The 21,683-nt window shown below is 42.7% G+C and overlaps 1 protein-coding gene across 4 annotated transcripts in view; it reads right to left on the bottom strand.

Moving 5' to 3' along the window:
* The window catches only part of WBP1L (WW domain binding protein 1 like), a 60,606-nt gene that overhangs the window by 19,468 nt on the left and 19,455 nt on the right, over positions 1 to 21,683 (bottom strand). For 2 of the 4 annotated variants that reach the window (XM_074831176.1, XM_074831177.1), the window contains exon 1: positions 5,366 to 5,646. The exons of 1 other annotated variant lie outside the window; for it this stretch is intronic. In XM_074831176.1, coding sequence (XP_074687277.1) covers positions 5,366 to 5,392 — 27 coding nt within the window. In that variant the 5' untranslated portion in view covers positions 5,393 to 5,646. Of the gene's footprint in view, positions 1 to 4,205; positions 4,333 to 5,365; positions 5,647 to 21,683 lie in introns of those variants that run through there. One more of the 4 variants, XM_074831178.1, reaches the window with a different exon arrangement.

Raw genomic sequence — 21,683 nt, 5'->3', positions numbered from 1 at the left:
AACTTTGAATAAAAGATTTTTTTTTTTAAAACTTATTTTCTTGTTGATGCTTGGCATTTGTGACAAACCCACAACCATGCTGGCAACTCTGACAGTAGCACACTTTTGCTGTCAAGTGCTTTTACAAATAATCCTTAAAATATCCAGCAGTGGTAGGTATAAGAGAACTCAAGGCAGCGCCATATGTTGTCACATCTGAAGCTACAGCAAACATTAACTCAGTGCCAGGGAAAAAAGCCAATTATTTTCTCCACCTTTCAGTTTAGTACTGGACCTTTACTGGAGGTCTACGTGACAAACTAAAGGTCAAAACCTGGGGCATGATCAAGACAGGAGGCATTCATGGAGGTCTGTACGTTGCCTGAACTGCACTACTATGCACGAAAGGATGAAATCAGGCCTCCTTATCCTACTTTTGTAAAGGTTTTCAGTACTAAATGGTTGGGTTTAATACCTGTAAATCTGTTAGGATTTATTGCATCTGAAGCCAGTGTAGGAAACGGAGGAAAATAAGAACTGATTGACAGCGGAGTACCATTACAATAAAAGGATCAAGACACTGCACACTTTTCTACTCTCCACAATCAGTAGTTAACCTGGGAACATTGTTGCTATGTCAAAAGGAAGAAAGACGGAGATGAGCAAATTCCAGACTGTGGCTATTTTCCAAGCTGAAAATTAATATGTGCAACTGCAGCAACAAACACCACAGCCCACGCTCAGAAGTGCATAGTTGGCAGTGAACCACTTACAAAAGATGACTCCTTAGCTGGCATTAACCAGGTAACCAAAACCAGCAGTGGCTGATATCACTGAGATCTAATAACCATTTTAGCTTTTTGCTCTGTCTCCTCTTTCCACATAAATCTGGCCTCCATTACCCTAAATATGAGCACCTTGCATTTATATGGCCTCTGTGTCATTCAACCTGCCAGAGTATCTATTCATCCTAACCTTGGTAATATGGCAAACACCCTGGAAAACACTTCAAAATGTGACTTGCATTTACTGACAACCAGTTATATGCCACTCCTGTCTTCTAGGGTAGCCAGTTTTTTAGACCTGCTCTAATTTTCTATTCTCTCCAAACTTCAGTACCGCATTTGTCAAGGCACTACACAGCAAATTACTATTTGAACTGGAAGAGATGGGGATTAATAACGGAATGACAGGGGTGAGTAAGGAACTGAATAACAGGCGTACAAACAGTGGGACACAGTGAAAAGCCCAGCAGCAGGCTGAAGGAAGACTGCCAAACTGGCATCCGCTGGAGGGCAAGATGCTACTGGTTTTAGCAGGACTCAGGCTCAACCTGTGACCGCTCCAGACCTTCTGGTTTCACAGCTCTCATAGGGGACTTTGGTAATAAGCATCTATTTAATAATTAAAAAAAAAAATTCCTGACCTAGTTATTTCACTAATCTCATTACTCACAGGCAGCAGTCCCTTGCTTTCAGTACCCAGCCACACCCATAACAACAAAGCAGGATAGATTTAAGCAAGTGACGAAATCTTCAGAAAAATGTTATTAAAAATATGTTTTCTGAGTAACTTGCAATCAGTATTTGAACCATATATATTCTTTAAGCACCCAGAGTAACAGAATGGAAGTGATTGTCATTATCTTAAATATGTTAGAAACAACCAAGAGGAAGAAAAAAACTGTACTTGATACCAACTATGAGTTACCACTTGGCTTTTACTCACGTATCAGACTATCACTAGTGTTGGTTAGCCAAGCCCAATAGCAATAGTTCATGAGAATGCAAACACAAAGCTACCAAAGAAAATGAGCATCTCTTTTCAGATAAGAGACTCAAGTGGTAGTAAATTAAAATTGCTACTGAAAATATTAGGCTGGAATGTAAGTCTTGCCATAGGGTTTACTACAATTCCTGGTTTGCCAACTGCCCCTCAGTTCCTAATCAAAATTCATCTTAAATAAAAAAAAATCACTAGATCCTTTCAGAGAAGAACAGTAGGTGGGATTGCAGCAAAGACCGGCAGAATCCTGGGGGAACCCTGGATCACCAGGGCAGCTCAGGACTGACGCCCACCCGGCTAAGCATGCACTGAAGCTCCCAGTCATCTCCCATCTTCATAAACACTACACTTCTCAGTCCTTTGGAACATAAAAGCAAAAATCCACCATCTAAGCAAGTGCTGTGCCTTTGGAGGGACCAATTTTACCAATCTTAAGTGCTTTTGTTAAGATGAAACCAGCTTTGATTGCTGGGAGTTACTGGAACTTCGGGTGCCAAACCCTGCCAGCATGACAGGGGATAAATTCCTGTAAGCCTGCCTTACGGACAGACGACTGAGGCCAGGAAATAAATCAAGTCTGGACATTTCTTCATAGAACACCCACCACAATTTTTTTTTTTTTTTTTTTCCCATATTCAGCAAAACAAAGTGTGTGAAGTGCAAACATCCAAATACTTGAAGTATAATAAGTGGGGGAGGAATGGTGCCTCTGAGCTGTCCCAGGCACAATAAAGATCTCCAAAATGGGAATGCTAATCCACAACATTTATTGCTTCGCTAATGCCAGCATCAGGAGAATTATGTTTAAATCACCATGATTAATCAGCCACAGAAGACCCATCTTCACCCCCAGCAGATGCAGAACCTCTGAGGTTTTATTAACCTTTATCCGAGGAACAAATTGGTCTGCTGCATGCATTTATCTTGGAGAAATAGTCCAACAATCTTTAAAGGAACACTGTCCTTTCACAGAGAGTGGATACTTTGATATATTTCAATATGAGCAGGTTTCATTTTTGTTTATCGCAAGTTTCACTTTCAGGCTCTAAGAACGGCACATTCGTGTTTTAAGCACCATGTGAAAGTGTTTACTTCCTTCACGCCTTGCTAGAAGCTTCCCAGCTGTAGTCCCAGCCCTTTCGCATTAAAGATAGACACTTCTAGGAAATTACAGCTTTGAGGAGGCTGTCTTGTATTTTGTTGTTTAAAACCACCAGTTGACAACACTGAAAACCTCAAGCAGTTAAAAATAATACTGAAAAGGTTAGCAATCCAACATTTTAGACAATTTTTTTTCCTTTTACATCTATGAAGTGAACTAGATGAACATGTTCAAGCTTCCACCTGCAACCCTAAGAGGAAATGCTCACTTAAAACTGAAAGCTGAGATCCTCTACAATTATGTTTCCTGGGACAGAAGCTTTAAACACTGACATTGCACTGATGTCAGATAGAGCTGACCTAGCTTTTTAGGCACTTAAACCTCATCCTCACTGCAACAACAACAAGAAAACCCCCAAACCAAACACCCTATTTTTACCATGTGTTTGGCAGTCCATCTGTTGTGCTGCAATGCCACTGGGTCCCAAAGTAGTGAAGGCAGATCCAGGGGAACCAGTTAGTGCAGTGCAGCAGTGAGCAAGGGGTGCCTGTCCCGGGGAGCCGAGGCTCTTACCGAGGCTCTCCCCGAGACCGTTTCGTTCTCATCACGCAGCTCACGGGAGGGCACCCCACTCGGCACCTCTGCCCTGTGCCTTCGAGGTGCAGCCCAGGATCAGCACCCCTTGTCTTGAGTGGGAACAACAACAAAGGACAGCCCAGACAATCAAGCGTTTAGAGTCGGAGTGCAAACACAGGAGACAATAGAGGTGACGAGATGTTCCTGAATTCCTCCCACACTTTTAAATAGCACTGTTTACTAACAACCCTTTTTTTCTGCTTTTTTAGAAGTAGAAAAAGAAATTTCTGAATGCTATATGCATGCAGGACAAACACAATTTTTTTAAAGTCCAAAAATTATTAAAACTCAAAATTATTCAAACTGAGAAAAGTTCAAGCAGCTCCACAAGCAGCTCTTTCCCACTATATCCTTCATTAGTGGATAAAAATAGTCAAGAGCTTTGCTCTTGTGTTCTAGAGGCAACACCTTTTTTCTGCTTCCTGTAAATGCCTCTGTATCCACACCAAAAAGTTACAAGCAGAGAAAAAAGTACCATCCAGCCCACTGTGATAACAAGATGTTCACAGTTTGAGCAAATGAAGCCAAATTACACCCAACTTCTGGTTTTACACCTTATGCAGCACCTCAATCATCCCAAATACCTCTCTAAAACAAAAAGATTGATTTAGAAATAGGAACTTTAGAGAAAAAACACACTCATGAGACTTAATCAATCTCAACATTCAAGCCAGCCTGTGTCTCACTGCAAGTTGAGAGTTACCTAAAGCCATTCAGACTTCATGCCCAAATTCCCCTCCTTGGTTGACTTCTGAGGTTTTTAGGGAAAGTCTCTTTGCCCTGAGTGCTAACAAGTGAACTGTTATTATAGCTATTGCATTCAATTACAGAAGGTCATTGTACTAGAGGTAGTTTCTTATGTAAAACTGTTTTCAAGTTCAGCAGGGTGGGAGGGAAGGGGGGGGAGCTGCATTTCACCAAAAACTGAACTGATAAGGAAAAAGAGACAGCACTGTTTACTCAGCAGTGCGCTTAAGTGCTTTTGCCTTCGTTTCTAAACAACTGAAAGTAGGTAGTTTAAAACATGCTATGGTCTGATCTTGAATTTTTAATTCTAAATGAAAAAGTGCAAGCAGCACTCTGATATCATGTAATATCTATTTACTGTGGATTACAGATCCCAGCAGTGCTGGGAAGAGTTTACAGTTAGATTCCCCTACAGACGTGCCTCCCAGACCAAAAAAAGGGTTTGCTCTCCCTGAGCCTAGGAACAAATAGTTGGCACCTCCTCCAGAGGGGAGCAGCTGGGCAGTTGCTACCGTTTCTCATTCCACTCGACATTACCAGCTATTAAATTATCCCAAGTTTCTTGTTCAAGCTCAAACTCTCCCAGAACAATTAAAAAGTCACCAAGCTGGGGGTCACAGTACGTTGCCATTTTCCATTTCATGACCTTTGTCAGAGATGAGATATATATAAATGTCTCTTTTATGTCTTTTTTAAAAAAAACCCCACAGTTTAACGCTTAAAATACTGCCCGCACAAGAAAATGGTTCAGTTTGGCATGTTTTTAAGCAATGTAAACACAATTCCATGTTAAGGACTGTAGAAAGTACCCTAAAACCCAACCAAACAAAAACCTCACTGGAGCTCAACACAAAGAACCACCCTGCTGCAAAGCCTACAACAACAACAGAGGTTCTTCCCCTGGCTTGCAGTTTTGCTCTTTCCTCGCTAATAAAAAGCGGCTCTCACGCTACCGTGCTCCCCGATCAAACGCCACGGGTGGGGATGTGCTGTTTGTACAGTTCCGTTTTGGGAAAGTCTGAAATAATTTCCTTGGGGAGGGTGCAATAAAAATAAAAGCAATCGGTCACATCCTCCACCTGAGTGAGCAGCTCCCACTGCACCGAAGCCGGTTACCTGTCTGAGACCCAGGAGGAAAGGCATCCTGCAGGCTCATCCTCCGCACCAGCGCATGGAAAGGCAGAAATTTAAAGCCCCACAGTGACCATTTCCTCATCTGCTGTGGGCAGCCTGCTCCTCCGATCCTATTTAAACCAGGGCTTCCTCAGCTGGGAATGCAAAGTAAACAGGGTCCTGGGACACTGCACGCACTCACTGGCTCCCCCTCCTCCTCCTCCCACTCTCCGTGACATATCTCAGACGCAGACCAGCCAGGGTGTTTGCAAGAGGGAAATGACATCAGGTCGGGCAGTTCTGAAAAAAATAACCAAAAAAAAAAAAAAAAAAGCCCTGAACCTTCAGACAGCTGCTGGGTAACACCAGGCAGCTTGCCGCAAACGGGACCTGCGTGCTGTTGGGCAGCACTGCCTGCACGGGACCTGGCTCTCCTCCCTAACTGCATGCTGCAAGTGGAGGGGAATCTGTTAAAAACGTTGGCAAGGGCCGACAGCTCCTCAGTGATGATTTAATCATCACTAAGCAAAAATAGACATTTAATCTATTTTTGAGAAGAAAGCCAAGTTTGATGCTGCTTGCTGAACAGCACTGGAGCCCTAGGAGCAACCACCATGGTTTCTCCAAGTATCTCCAGACTCCAGAGACCTGGGTAAAGCTTTCACAGATCCAGAAGACTCCCATGTCTTCTTCTGCCCACCACCACGGCTCCATTTTTTCTGAGCAACTCTTACAGCACGGTTCAACTCTCAGCCCCTCCAGATAACAACCGTCCCACTAAAGAAACAGCAACAATTCCCCTGATTTCAGTAGGATCAGGATTGGGCCTCTCCAGCCTCAGACAGGTGATGGGAAGACATTTTAACCCACCTCTCCCCAAAGAAACACGGCTAGCCCTGACGGACGGTTTCTCATTCTACTTGAGCTCATTTCACATTTTCACGCCAAGGGGCAATTAAGCCTTATAAACAAATTTATCATCTGGTGCCCAGGATGGCATGTCTTGTTTGTCCTCTCCCAAGCAAGGAGTACAGCAAGTTCCACAGCGGTGTAGGAGATGATACTGCAGAAGGTAATCTAAATTTAACTCCCTTTTCTACCTCCACTTTGAAAGTTCAGCAACCTCTTTTTTTCATGCTTCTCTTTAATCAGCAGCTGTCCGCGTCTGTCGGGGACACACACACACACACATGACTAGGACACCATCACCACTCCCAAGTGCCCCAGCAGCAGCTCCGTGGATATTTGAGAAAGGGGCAACTCCCCTTGTTTGGCCTCTCTGGCTTTTGGAGCTTGACACATTAAAATATTTGATGAGGGAAGGAATATACTTTTTTTCCATAGAGACTTCACTGAATCCCTTTTTTAGTAGCAGTTTTAACAATAATTTCAGGACTTCAGAAGAGAGAGAGAGAGAGAGAAACCACATGTAATTCTTACAAATGCTTATTTGCAACAGCAGGGAAAAAAATGTAAAAAAGGAAAACAAAAAACAAACCAGAACAGCCACCCCCCCCAAGACAGCCACCCCCCCCAAGACAGCCAGATAGCTTGCAGCAGTGTCAGAAAAAGACACCCGTTTTCCACATGCCAAAACCCCTCAGTGACCACTGCTGCTGCCTCCTCCCAGCCCAGCCCAGCGTTGTTTCCCAAATGAGAACCCCACTGTGGGTGTCCTCTACACAAATAGGCTGAGAGGCTATATACAAGCATTACTTATTTCTACACCATCTTAAAGCCACCATATAAACTTGCTGTTTAAGGTAAGGACACTTTGTTTTTCCTAAGAGAAAACAGGCACACAAGTAATTTCCTGGAGGATACAAAACCTCAGCGTTAACTAGCATCAGCTAGGCAATGGGATTTTCCAGCTTTTGTGTTCTTGGATCAAACAAACTCTCAACCTTTGCTTTTCCAATTCTATGGATAAACACCAGTGATATAAAAGGACAGCTTTCTGTTTTAGTAATCTCTTCTGTGGCCTCACGCTGTCCTTTGAAATACCCGATTTTGGCTGTTGCTATCCAGAGCCCTGGACTAGGCAGATCCCAGGGCTGAGCCAATGCAGCAGTTTCTAAATCCCTACTGTCAGAAGGAATCTAACTTTAACCACCCGCCTCTCCCCCAGCACATATTCAAAAGGCGAAACATCATTCCAGATCTAAGACAAGTTGTGAAGGACTATCAAAGGCAGTAACTTAGTGGAAAAGCATCCTAGTTTATGTGTTAATTTAGCAATCCTGGAAAGACTAACACAAAAAAGGTGGTTTGCAAGCAGGCATTACCACATTTGACTGTAGCAGCAACAGCCACCCTCTTTCCCAGTCTGAGTAACAGCGGTAGGTAGCACGCTCCACAAACTCTGCTACAAGTGACTATGGAAAAAGCCCTGGAGAGGGGCAAAAAAAAAAAAAAAGCTGAACAAGTTAGCTCATACCCCTATAATACCCTAATCAATACACTCAGAACCTTTTCAAAACACCTAGGTTCTCCTAATCATTGCAACTGCTTTGGATATTCTAGCTGGTATCATTTTACTCCCTATTCTGTTTTTTTAAGTTCATAGGTTCTTACCCCAATGCTTTGTCTTGTGGTAACGAGATTCATAGACAGTGGTTGTGAACAAATAGTTCCTTTCATCAGGAGTGAATTCACCACCTTCTAATCTGACTTTCGTATTATTAGCAGGTGGGAACAGAAGTCTCCATCCATCTTCTCACCCAGTCATTACTCTGTACCTGTTAGCTATCTTCTTATAAAAGGTATCAATCTTCCCTATCCTCTTAACGTGAAATCTTTTCCTGAAGCCTTCAGCTGCTTATTGCCCATTTCCAAAACCTTTCTAATTTTCTACTGCTCTCTGCTTGGGGGGAAACCAGAGCTGAAGTAATAATTATTTTAAATGAAAGCAAGAGCAGCTCTAAGGGGAGGCTCAAGCATGGGTTTCACTTCCTTTATACAAACCTGGAGTTTAACATCTGCAAAGGCCACCCATCTATGACACAAGAGTGTGTCTATCTGAGATACAACAAACAGAGCAAACACAAGTTTTTACTGTTTCTCTGTAGATTAATCTCTTGAAGGCTCTGAAAAATCAGGGCTAATGTCGGGAGAGATTATGGTATCTACGCTATTTAGAAAATTTGCTTGTTTAGGAAGCCAACAACCATCCTTTTTTGGCATGTTGGTGTGGATCCCACTACAGGATAATGGTGAGCAAGTTTATTTTGAAGAAGGGTAATGAAGACCTCTAGGTTTTATCAGTCTTAAGGACTGCTCTCTGAACATGCCATCTGCTCCAAGCATCATGTCAAGCAAAGGATGCTACTTGACAAGCCCAACACACTGTGCCTCTTGACCTCAGATATTGTCATGCAATGCTTGCAAGCAGGTTTAGTAACCCAGCAAGATCATAGAATCGCAGAATGGTTTGGGTTGAAAGGGACCTCAAAGATCGTCTAGTTCCAACCCCTCTGCTATGGCAGGGACACCTCCCACTAGATCAGGTTGCTCAAGGCTCCATCCAACCTGGCTCTGAACACCTCTAGGGATGGGGCATCCTCAACCTCCTTGGGCAACCTGTTCCAGTGCCTCACCACCCTCACAGTAAAAAACTTCTTCCTTATATTTAATCTAAACCTCCCCTCCCTCAGCTTCCACCCATTACCCCTCGTCCTATCATTACAGTTCCTTGTAAAAAGTCCCTCCCCAGCCTTCTTGCAGGCACCCTTCAGGTACTGGAAGGCCACTATGAGGTCTCCCTGGAGCCTTCTCTTTTCCAGGCTGAACAAGCCCAACTCTCTCAGCCTGTCCTCATAGGAGAGGTGTTCCAGCCCTCTGATCATCTTGGTAGCCCTCCTCTGGACTTGTTCTAACAGTTCTATATCCTTCTTGTATTGGGGGCTCCAGAGCTGAACACAGTATTCCAGGTGGGGTCTCACGAGGGCAGAATCACCTCCCTCGACCTACTGACCACACTTCTTTTGATGCAGCCCAGAATCTGGTTGGCTTTTGGGGCTGTAAACGAGATACAATATCCATTTCGATACCCCCAGAGTAGACAGCTTGACCTTTATATAAACCAGTTATGACAACATGATTGGAACAAAAATTGAAGTTGCACAGCTCAAATCTGTGAGGCTTGAAGCACAAGGCTACTCTCAGTTGCTCCATTATTAGAGTTCTAGACAGGGAGAGGTTTTGAACAGTAAATATGGGTGGTGTGTAATATCCCCTCAATTAAACTTTAATACCATGGTTCTGCAGCTGTATATATACAGGTTGACCATACATAAAGTTGAAACAATTTTATCTAATGACTCTTCCGTTTGCCCCAGTGCACTCTGTTATTTTCATGTTGGTAACAGGAGCATCCCTGGAGCATCAGCTGTTCATTTTCATTAGTCAGCCCACAGCCCTGGGTGCTAAGAACTGAGACTACACAAGTCTACCAGGCACTCGAACCAAAGTGTGAAAGCAGCAACCTGAATGAGGGTGATTTTGCCCTTCCCCATCCTGGGGATGGCTCTGGCAATAAAGAAAAAAGGGAAAGAAACAGACAGGCATGAAAGCAGATCTCTGGTTCTCTAGAATAAAGCGACATCCAGGAACAACCAAGATCTATCTGCCTGGACAGCAAACGTTCTAAAGAGGCTTGCTTGCTAGCAAAACCAGCATGAGACATTGGGAGATCACCAGTGCTGGAACAGCAATGCAATGCTGGATCTGCCTGGAAACCATTTCTGGCTGGCTACCTGCCCACAAAATTCACCCACTTGTTGTTGATCCCTGAAGAGTGAAGGTCTACTTCCCCACCCTAACAGCACCATTACGAGAACACGATGACTCTCCATGAGGACCACGTGTCCTGGGTTCATGTAACATATAGCATTGGCACTGCCTACAAAGAACGTCATCAACAAATTCCAGAGGACAAACAGGAACAGGTCAGTCTGATAATTTCCCAGCACCTACAGGACCCAGAGTATCTACTCTATTGCTTAGAGGACACATGGTCCAAAACAAACCTTCACACCCCTTGTGTCTAGTACTACTGTGTTATTTAGGAGTGGGTTAAAGTGGGCCCCCAGTTCAACTACAAACAAGGACACTGAAGTCACTCGAATTTACTGTTTGTCAGGCCAAGCCAACTTAATCATTGTTAGAGAGAGCAAAGAATAACTGCAGGAAAAGACACCATACGTTTTGGAACTGGTTTGTGAGCCAGTGCTGCAACCAGTCTGCTGGATCAACACATTTTAATGTGCAATGAAGCACAAGGGCTTGCAGTAGTTAGAATCTGTCCTTGGGCAGGTCCTTCTTCCCTGCTGCCTGTCACCACTTCTGTCAGCTCAGTGGTTTAGAAGTGCAAGAAACTTTTGCAGCTTACTAAGTCAAGATAAGCAAAAAGGTACAGTGCATTTCAACCTCACTGCTGTCACCTGTCTTTGTCTCCAAGTAACTGGTTAACCAGGGAGGAAGAGGCTGCGCACTTCACAACACGCTCAGTGTTGCAGAGAGCCCCAATGGCAATAGCTCATGCTTGATTCCAGTTGAATCCTGAACAATTGACAGCCAAGCGGAGAAGTGAAATATGCACCACATCCTCCACCTGAAAGCTACATGTGAGCCCTGAATCAAAGGAGGGGGCATTGCAGAAGAAGCCACTACCCACTGTCACCTGGTATTTCAGCAGGAGCCTGTCTTCCACTTTTCATACGTGGGTGAAGAAATACCAACAGTAAAGCACCTTCCTTTGCACTGTTGTACAGCAAGCAATCCCTCCTCTGAAGCTGCTTTCTGTATTAAGCTATCATAAGGGCACTCAAGAAAGGGCAGGGAGCAGACAAGGGGTGGATGTGAAGGAGATATCCATGAGGAGTCCTCTCCAACACCCATCAGACAGAGGAGACAAAAGAGGCCACATCCAGGCTGTTCCAGACACTTCTACCCACTCTGCTGTTTAGCTGATGGGAGAGTGGTGGCAATGAGAAGTCCAGGGTCCTTCTCTGAGACCAAAATAGTTTTTGCTAAGTGTAGCTTGAAATTTTCAGCCCTCAGTGACATTGTTTCCCACTGCTTTTTCCCCAAGGAGGAGAAAATGATAGCCACAGGTCCAGCATGCTTTTCTTCACAGCAGCAGAGCTGTGGCCAAGCCAATGTAATTTTAACACCAAAGACTCTTTGCATCATCTATTTTGTATGTCCACTGTTTCAATACCCAGGCCTGCCATTCAATCCCAGAGGTCTTAAAAAGCTTTAAAGTCCTTTGTTGCTGAGGCAGAGGGGGACTAAAGAGTTGAAACTGCCCTATTGAGAGGTGACACTAACTGCTTTAGTGGAGACAGGGTCGATTCTGCCCCCTTAGCATTCCCAGGTTTTGCGCACTGATATCAGGCTTCAGTTTTAGTCTGGAGTAAGTAATGAAGTCACTGGAAAGGCTACTCGGCTTTCTCTGAGCCTGCTGGGAGGCGAAGAAGGAGGAGGGAGGGGGGAGTTCAGCTGTTAAACATTTGACAAGACTGTCTCCGGGAGGGCTACTGTGTCCAGGGTGGTACAGGGACACTAGCCTGGCTCTTTGCTTTCTGGCACTAGAGCTCTTGTTTTCCTTATGCCCGTGTATGCAAACAGGACCTCTGCTAACAGCTCAAGAGGAGACAATCTGCTCCAGACAGGGAAGAAGGCAGAGCCTGCAGACAGTAACAGGATCCCCCAAATGTGGAATCAAGACGGTAAGCATCTGTTCTAGTTTTAGAGTCTTGCACCATGTGGGTACCAAAAATACAGCCTGTGTGTGTCCTTTGGTCACATCATCACAAGAGACAGCATTGTCCCAAAGCTGCTTACCAGCACAACCTTGATGGAGATCTTAGATGCCCTACTCTTAGAAGTGCTATTTGCTTTCTCTCCAAATGACAGCAACTCACTATTTTTAGTGCTCATTTCATGTCTGCTTGGCATTTCCCTTGGGCCTTACCCTTGTTTCACAGTGTTGGTGCCAGCTCCCACGAAGCATTTTTTTTGGTGCCAGAGGGGCTGATGCCAAGTCTGTCTGTCTTGATGCCAAAATGGCAGCTGGCTTTATTGTTGAGACAGGATTTGCCAAAGCTAACAGCACTAGTGCTGGGGTGACTAGCATTGATTTTAAGGTTTTCTTCCTTACTCTTCTATTGCCTCTAGACTTCACGGCATAATGCTGCTCCAAACAACCGTCTGGGATCCTAGGAGAGGGATTTTTCATCAGGGTCTAAGCCAACAGGCAATTATACAGCAGACTGTCTTAACTTATAAATCCTCAAAGAGAAGGATACTTATATACATGGAGCAATTATCTGGGCCCAACTAGCACAGAAACAAGCCCCCCTGCAGATCAAGCAGGACGTGATCTCTCTCAGCCTGCAAATGTGTTTAAAAAGAACCTACCACAAAAACAGAACCCACTGAAGACAGGGGCAGTTACATGGCATTTCATCACCAAGATATATCTAAGACAGAAGTCTGGAGCAGGAGTAGAGGGTCAGGGATCAGCCAAATTGCATCATGTCACCTTAAGCAAGAAGACAAAACCCAAGAAAGGTCATGGCCTTTTGCCCGTTTTGCACCCTCAAGTGCTGCTCCGCAAAATGCAGATAAAATTCAGTCTCACAGACAAGACACAGGCATGTTGACCATGGGAAACACCCAGAGATGTGAATAGATAGCACATGTGATAGGTAATCACATGTGTACAGATGCATGTAATTTAAAGTGATGGTATCCCTGCAAATTAGGAAGTATTTTGATGTTAGCCTCTGCTACTTTTCTTATAAACCTAAAACCCACATCTTGTTCAGAAGTAGTGGTGTCAAATGGGCATCCAATTGCCCAAAGATGCTCAGCTCCTTCTTCAAGAATGGTGCAGTTAGTTAACCTGACAAGAGGCACATAATTAGTTAAAATGGCTTTCTCATCACATAAGGCTTTGCCAGGTGATGTGTTACACATACAGCCTGGTCAGATCTTTCTGAAGTTTGTTCATCTTTTCTGAGCTTAAGTTTACATCTTGAACAAATTTAGAAATGCCCCCAAAATCCCAGCAGTCTTGTTTTCCTCAGCTCATTTTACAAGAAAGAGGTTCTTTTACTGAGTTCTGAGAATTAGGTTTCCGTTTCCAGCAAAGCACCACTTCTATATGGCCCTTACCCTTCTTGAGAGGAACAGATTTTCTGGGAAATCCTTTAGGGAAAGAGACATCAGCAGCTGCCTCTTTCTCCAAGTACCTTGCTGGATATTATGGTTTGATGTTACACAGCAGAACAGCATCACATAGGTTATATGCTAAGGCAAAGAAACGTTGTCAAACTGCCCTGTATCTGCACAGCCTCAAGCACTTTTCTACTATTATCCCTGGACTTTATACTCCAGGCCCTGCTGTGGCACCTACATCCCCATCAATAGGTAGGCTCTGGATTGCAGATAACTGGGTTTGCAGTACACAAACCACAAACAACTGGTTTAACTGAGTCTTCTTCCTCTTAGAAAATACACATGGATCATAATACAGTGCTCCCAAAACTGAGTCTGTCAATTACGCCAGTGGGCTGTGTAGTACCTAGTTTTACAGGATTTCTGTTATCTAGAAGAAAAAGTAAACTCATCTGAACTGCTACAGGTAGGCTGAGGCTCAGAGTTTGTGGTTAGAGCCTGGCACAAACACCAGGAAAGCCCTTCCATGTGGCATGGTCTGACTAGCAAAAAAGACAGGAAGACTTCTGGAAATGAAGAGCACTAAAGATCACGTACATATATCTTCACACAACCAAAGTGAAGAATTAAAGGAAACCACAAGTTTAACTATTAAGAAAGCTCAATACCACAAGAATTTAAAAGATCACAGCACAGCCGTATTAAAAACATCTCTTTTAAATCACTAGACAAAACTCTAAAAGAGCTATCAGATCTTAACCTCCACAGTTAAAAACTTCTTTAAACATGCAACTTTAGGGAAAAACCACTTCAGAAAACCTCATCTAAAAGCACAAGCTCGTCTCTTCTAACTTTAATTACTGTCCTGCTTAGGATCTCTCCAAGAACTTGGAAGAAAAACATAAACTCATCTCTATTTTGAAATTATGAGTAAACAAAAATAAGGAATAAACAAATCAGCATAGTGTATGGTTAAATGCAGTTACAAGCTGAGTTTACCCATGTCTGTGAAACAGCAGGAAATACCAAGACCTTAAAGCCTAATCTCTCCCCTGTTGTAGTACCAGCCATGATTTGGCTCACATCTTTACCAGGGAGACAAGAAAAGGTCCCCAAAAGGTCACACACTTTGTTGCTCTGCCAACTGGAGGGGAGAGCTTTTGGGACTGCCTCAAACAGGAAAGCCCTCAGAAAGCATGATCTACATAAAGCAGAGAGCTCACAGGTGTAGCTTTCCAGGTACAAATAAAGTTCATTCAATCCAAGCACACAGGACAAAAAATTCAATGCCTCCCATCACCAGCTCCTCCATCCTGCTGCATTTTCCCCAACTGTAAAATGGGGACAGTGCCAGAAAGTTGTGTGAGATATTACAACTGCTGGACTCTAAATACGACTAACTGTTATTCTTTCTATGCCTAGCAGAACTGCCACTGGTTACCCAAATATTTCCTGTTGGGCTCGGCTCATCTAGAGGCCGTCCCTGGGACAGCCAGCAGTTATGTAAGGAACAGGCGGCGGGGAGGAAGCGATGTCCGAGTGTCATGTTTCAGCATCAGCTGTGGCATTATGCAGTTTGCACTTTGCTTAAGCATTAAAAGCATGGGTGGCACCTAGAATCACAGCTAGTTTCTAATTTTCAGAGACGTACCTGTAGGCCACACAGTTTTGCCACTCCAAAGGCAGATACCCTCAACACCCCGCTGCCTCACTCCCTCACCTTTGTGGCATCTATAGGGTTTCCCCCTTAGGTATATGGGCAACATATGCTCCCCTTTTGTGGATAAGTCTGCTTTATTTCATATAGTTCAATGCCCAATAATTAAAAACTTATTTCAGCTTTATCTTGGGAAGAAATGCTGATCACCATAACCTGCCTTTATGGGTATTATCTTATCCCAACTGTTGTAATTTCCATTAGTGTTTGTTATTCCACTGGCAGATAAAGCAAACACTCCCCTGGCTGTAGCAGGTCTGAAGGAGGACAGGGTGACCCACACTGCTTCACCTCTTTCACACATTTCTCTGCGGCAAGGTTGCCGGCTGCGGAAAAGAGAGAAGGCTAAGCACTTGCTTTCTCCTTGCTAAAGTCTGGCTTTCAGACATGCATTTGCTCCAGATCACAATACCAGTGGCCTCTTACTCTTGCAACCACTCTTTTCTTTTAAATTCTCCCAGAGCATAAATGAAATAGTCCATATGAATCTGTGTTTAAAAAAAAAAAATAATCAAAACCTGATTGACAGCCTACCTTTTTACAGGAAGGTAACTGGTGCTAATTAACATGACTACAGTAAAACAGTAAATTTTAAAAACAAAAAAACCTGAAAACCCCCAAACTGTCATAAGCCAGTTATTTTCTTCTTCAAAACATGAACAATATGCCTGTCATCCTCAGCACCCATAAAGCTCAAAGACCTGTGGGTGACTGCTGAATGAAGAAACTCTAAGTCAAGGAAGTATTTTCAGTTTTTAGAAATATTAACTTCTGACACATTGTAGGCTCCTACAGTAGTATTTTTCCCCTGAAGCAGGTAGTTTGGGGAGTAGGAATTTTGAACATCTCCTTTGGAAAACCAGGACCAACCCTCCTTTCCTGGAAACAGGTGAGAAAATAGCCAACCAATTTCATTGCAGAGACCCAACCTGCACCTTGTAAAGTCATCAGACCATTGAAAAAGACATCTTCTAAGTAAAAACACATAAAGAACCTAGGGACAGACAGCAACATTTGCAAGCAGGATTTAATTACAGATTTAATTACAGACTGGCCATCGGACTGTCCACCTTTCAGCACTTGTTCCTTAACACAGGCTTCAAACATCAGGGCTGTTCGAAAATGAAAGATGCAAACCCAGAGGCACCAGGCTGAAAGGCTTCTCAAGAAGTCACCTAGTCAGACTGCTCTGGGAATGATTTGCTGCACCTAAAGCATCAACATTTCTCTAACCTGTTCTTAAAATGACTGCAATCACTAGTCTTCCCACCGCCTCAACAGGCAATGTGTTCCTGTGCTTGATGTTCTTTAAAACTTACAATGTTCTTTCCCATTAACACTAATTCAGATAAGGCAGTAATTTCTTCTTCTCCACTAAAAACAAGACAACTGATCACAGTCACCTTCTTAACTTAGCTCATCTGGAAAATTGTTCCATTCCTCTATAAGCTGCTTCCGGAATACAAAACAAGTCTTTTTTCATAGACTACAAGGATTAAATCATAGCTTTACTGCTCTTCAGTCTGCAACTTAAACCCATCTTAAAATGTGGGATCCAAAATGGTGCACATCACTTACTAGCATGGAGTATTACAAAACACCTGTATAGGTGTAATGATGTAGTAATGATGTACAGGTTACTACATTATTAAAGATTTGATGGTTTTTTTGCAAAAACTGCACTCAATTTCTGATCATCCCAAAATCCCAGATTCTATTTGATTTTCTCCATCCAGTAAGTACTCTGCACTTTTCCCTCAGGAAAAGTGAAATAGGTTTCAGACTATTTCTTCAAGTTGTTCTCCTATCTTAAAAAAACCACACAACCCCACATCTGCATCTCAAGTGCTTTCTCTTTGTCTCCCAAACTGTTGGCACAGAGGTAGAACAAACAGCTCCAGGACCCCAATCACCCCCACAGACTACTCCTTACCATATACTGCAGTCACTTAATGAACCCACTGTATTACTACTTAATCCTGAACACAGACCCCTACTCAGCATCCCATAACCAATGTGCTCCCTCACTCAGGTTGGGCTATAAAACATCCACTGAATCAACCAAACTAAAATTTTTCCCCTATGAGGTTGTTCCTGATAAACCCATACTCCTCGTGCCCTGTTGCCTTAGAGATGCTTATAAAGCCTTCAGAGATTTATTCTAGTACTTTACTAGAGACAGAAGCACTTCACCATTTATTAACTTTTTCTTCCTTTATTCTTCTCCTTTAATTTGACCCCTTTACATTTAGTATTCATTTTAATGTCTGTAGAATTACAACCAGGAGTCAGTGCATTTTCTGTTTTTTCCCCTCAAGAACCAGCAAACCCTTTCAGTCTATGTGTCAGTTACCGAGTAAGTTTACTGACTTTACTCATTAAATTTTAGATCAGTACTTTTTTTTTTTTTACATCTAACTCTGTATTTGCAAAACCTTTTCTCAAGCCTTTGTGTGTTCCTGCTAGCTGCAATACAATTCCTAGACCAAAGGTCTAAGTACAAACAATAGAACCTTTACTGTCCCTTCAGTTTTAGACAACTCAATTTAGTAGATGGTTTTAACATCAGCAAAAAATAATGAAGATGATAATAAATTTCAGGATCCCTTTAAAATGCAGGTCTGGCATCAGAACGAAAAATGTTAAGACTTTTAAAAAACATATACCCCATTTATGGAAAGAATTCAGCATAAACTGACACCACGACTACTTTTTAGAGTGTCAGCACACAGCAGACCATTTATTGAAGTCTGAGCTCACAGAGAGCTGAAGTCACTGTGAGGAAAAGTGACCATCAAAATGTCCCCAAATTTTTGGGAAATTCAAAGCAAAGTTTCAATCAAAAAAGCTAAACCAGTATTTTGTAAATGTAGAAACTTAGTAGTGAAATGGAACTTGTATCTACCAAAGTAAGCTAGCAGAACCAGTGGTATTCAGCATGTCCACCATGCACCAAGAGATCCTTCCAGATGCTTGGAGGATTCAATTTGGAAACAGATCAATAACAGAGGTGAATCAAGCAGCTTTGCTATCGGATCAAGCTTGCTGGACAAGGTTTAGTTCTCTAATACGCAGTTACTGTATGCATGAGCTGTATAGTTAGAGAAAAGTCTTTGAGCTATTATTATGCCTTATAGTCGCGTAGCTCTGAACAGCTGAGCCTCTGTACTTCTCCTTTCAAGGCAGGCTGGAGGAAGCACAACCCCGCTGCTTCCTCATTAGTGTAAAGTACTGCTGTCAAATTGTCTGCAACTAGCTTTCAAACTACCCTGAGGGATAACCAGACCTCCAAAAACTGAAACACATGGAAAATGCTCCTTCCTAAACTCCCCGGGAGCAGGATGCACAGTGGCTCCTACAGTCTGTAAACTGCAACTAGCTCACAGGTGTCTGCTGCTTACAGCACCTCTCACCAGATTCCCATTCAGGTCCTCCACTTTTTGCCTCTCATCTAGACGAGCTGGAAGAAATTTGGATGCACACAGATGCCCTAGATGTCCCTTCTGAGTTGCATCCCTTAAGTCAGGGGTTTGATAGATTGCTGTAATGTAGTAACTCTGCCAGAGCCATCCTGCCAGGTCTACAAATTCCAATATTTTGCCAAGTAACAGTGGAATCTGAAATAAGATTCATTTCTAAAGGACAGGCTGGTGGTCTAGAGGTTTTGTTTTATTTCAGAGTGTTGCCCTAGGTCAGTTGACCACACAAGCAAGGAGCACAGGCACACACGCTGTTGATGTCCCACTGTAGATGCCAAGCATTCAGTAAAGGCAGTAAATGCTAATGACAGAACAAAAGACAAGACCACTGTCACAAGTACAACAGAGTCCCCCCACAGACCCAGTTTTACATGGACTGTGCCTAGTACAAAAACAGACAGTTTTTGACAGTAGACACACATTTATTCTTAGCAAAAGATTACATGGTGGGTCAGATCTCTGAGACACTCTGGCCTCTTCAAGAAAGGTCAAGAACTCACCCCCCTCCCCACCCCAAGACTTACTGAGAAACAGAAATGAAAGGAGTCCTCTCTATTCAATAGCACAGATACAGACATTCTGTCAAGATCTGAACACTTTTGCCACGTCTTTTGCCAACACAGCCTGGGACTCAAAAGCATTCTTGAACATGAAGGTTCATATAAATTTACCAAATTTAAGTGTTTCTGATTTTCCAGTCACAATCTACATCTCAGCCAGCCAAAATATAAAAATCTGACAACTAAAAGAAAGGACACTACCCACTATATACCCCCACATATAAACACTGACAGCTGTATCAGAATATATTTTGTAATAATTTCTTCATGAGACAGTTGATCTTTAGTGATCTAGGAAGTTGTGGATAAACCTCAAGAACTGAGAATGTTTTTGGTGCATATTCTCATTTCTCCCCAGGGAATCTTGATCTTCAGAGGAATATTAATATGAAGTATGTAAAATATTTTGTGGACTGTTTATAACCTAATGACTCCAAACGTAACCTTAAATGCCATTCTGCAAAGAGTTAGTCATATTCAGCAATTCAACCAGAAGGAGAATGCTAGAGCCTCAGGCAGACCACTTCTATCGCTCTTCCTTTATCTTTGTTCAAGCAATTTCACATAATACAGTTATCTTATATTGATATCAGCAAAACACTGCTCAGAATCAAGCTGACAGAAAATTCATGGTTGTATTATAAACCAGTAAAATCATTTCAAGGACTTGTGTTTGGAAATGTCTGTTCACATGTACAGCCAAATCTGAAAATCCAGCTTCAGTTCTTACTTAAACACTACCTAATGGTTAAAACTAGTGTTCTTCTGGAAAAGAGATTTTGAAAGAAATACTCTAATCCTTCATTAAAAGACAAATGTGAAAAGCATATGGTTCCCACTGGGTATGCTTATTGTAAATCAAGTTACCTTTCTGGAAACTCAGTACGTATTTGCTAAATGAAAACAAAACATCTCTTACGGCTTCACAATTAGAATTTAAAAAGCCAGATGCTGCAGGAGTTAAGGTTTTCTTTGCAATGTTAGTTTACCCAGTTATACATCCTGAAGGCTAAAAAAAAGTATTTAGGGAGGGAATAGTGTTACAATCTGTGAAGTTAATATTTGTGTATAAATTACTCATAGAAAAATAGCTGTTTGCTTTCCAGAAGCCACTGTTTGGTCTCTCCTATTTTTCACATTAGAAGAGGCCTTTGCAGAATTATAAATAAAACACTGAAAGCTCCATGTGACTTTCCCATATGTAGTTGTTCAACAGCCAAGTGATTTCCCCTATCCCATCCCCACTGTTTGCATACCAAGGCAGTGTTTGCCAAGTTTCAAGCAGAGAATTTTAAAGCCAAATTTGTAAAACCAAGAAGATAAAGATTTTGTTAATATCCTTTGATCAGAGATACATCTCATAAGAAGAGTTAAACTGCGGAAGGGAGCAAGACTAAAAAAAGAAAGATCATATGTTTTGTCATCAATTTACAAGGAATGTCATTGTGTCAGTATAGAAGATGTGGGGAATGGTGAGAATGCCAATATTAGCTTCTCTGAGTTTTTGAGCACAGTATATGTAGCCATCCCACTTCTGCACGTGTTCCAAGACAGAAAATACTCTTCACTCATTGAACAAAGAAGCAGACCTAACCCAAAAAATGGATAGTTAAGAGAACATCTCGGTTTTATTCCTCCAGGGCTAGTGGCAGATGCAGCAGACAGGAGGATCTTCCTGTCTGCTGCTTTCCTGGTTGCCTTCATTCCCACCACAGTATTCAAATATCTGAAAGCCCAACATCCGAATGGCTCCCATGCTGTGCATCACATCCAGAAAAACTTGCAGAGGTGACCTGAAACCAGGCCTCCAGCTTTCTGAAGGGTGGGACACCTGGCTGCATCTACAAGGAGCAACACACCAGGTAATTCTGAGCCAAGAGGAGACAGCAGGCAAGGCTGAAACACATGTACTGGAACAACAGAAAGGATCCCCTGCCAGAGAAAAAAGCAGAGAACAAAGTACAGAAGAGGCCTTCACCTGAACAAGTAGGGCAGCCCAGTAAGGAAGACAAGAAAGTCACCTGCCACATAACATTAAGACTGCCATGTTAGACTGAATGCCTCAAAGCAGAAGTCTGTGACGTATTCTTCTCAGGACACCAAAATGTCTCTTTTCCAGTCTGAGCTGCAGCACAGCATTCATTCCTACTGACCTCACTTTTCCCCTTGGATGAGGAACACACCCAGGGTACTATCTTGATCAATGCAATCACAAAAGGTCCTTCATTGCATGCAACAGTTAGTGAAGCACATCTGGCAGCATGACAAATACCCACACAGGGACACCTTGAAATTCTCATGTTCAATTTGACCTACATCAAATCTTACTAATATCTAAAAACTGCTTTGACACTGGGAGTGGAATAGCCATGGTTGTGGGC

The sequence above is a fragment of the Strix aluco genome, chromosome 7, assembly GCF_031877795.1.
Source record: "Strix aluco isolate bStrAlu1 chromosome 7, bStrAlu1.hap1, whole genome shotgun sequence".
Lineage (NCBI taxonomy): Eukaryota > Metazoa > Chordata > Aves > Strigiformes > Strigidae > Strix > Strix aluco.
The sequence above is the reverse complement of the archived record's forward strand: the minus strand, read 5'-3'. Positions and strand labels throughout refer to the sequence as shown.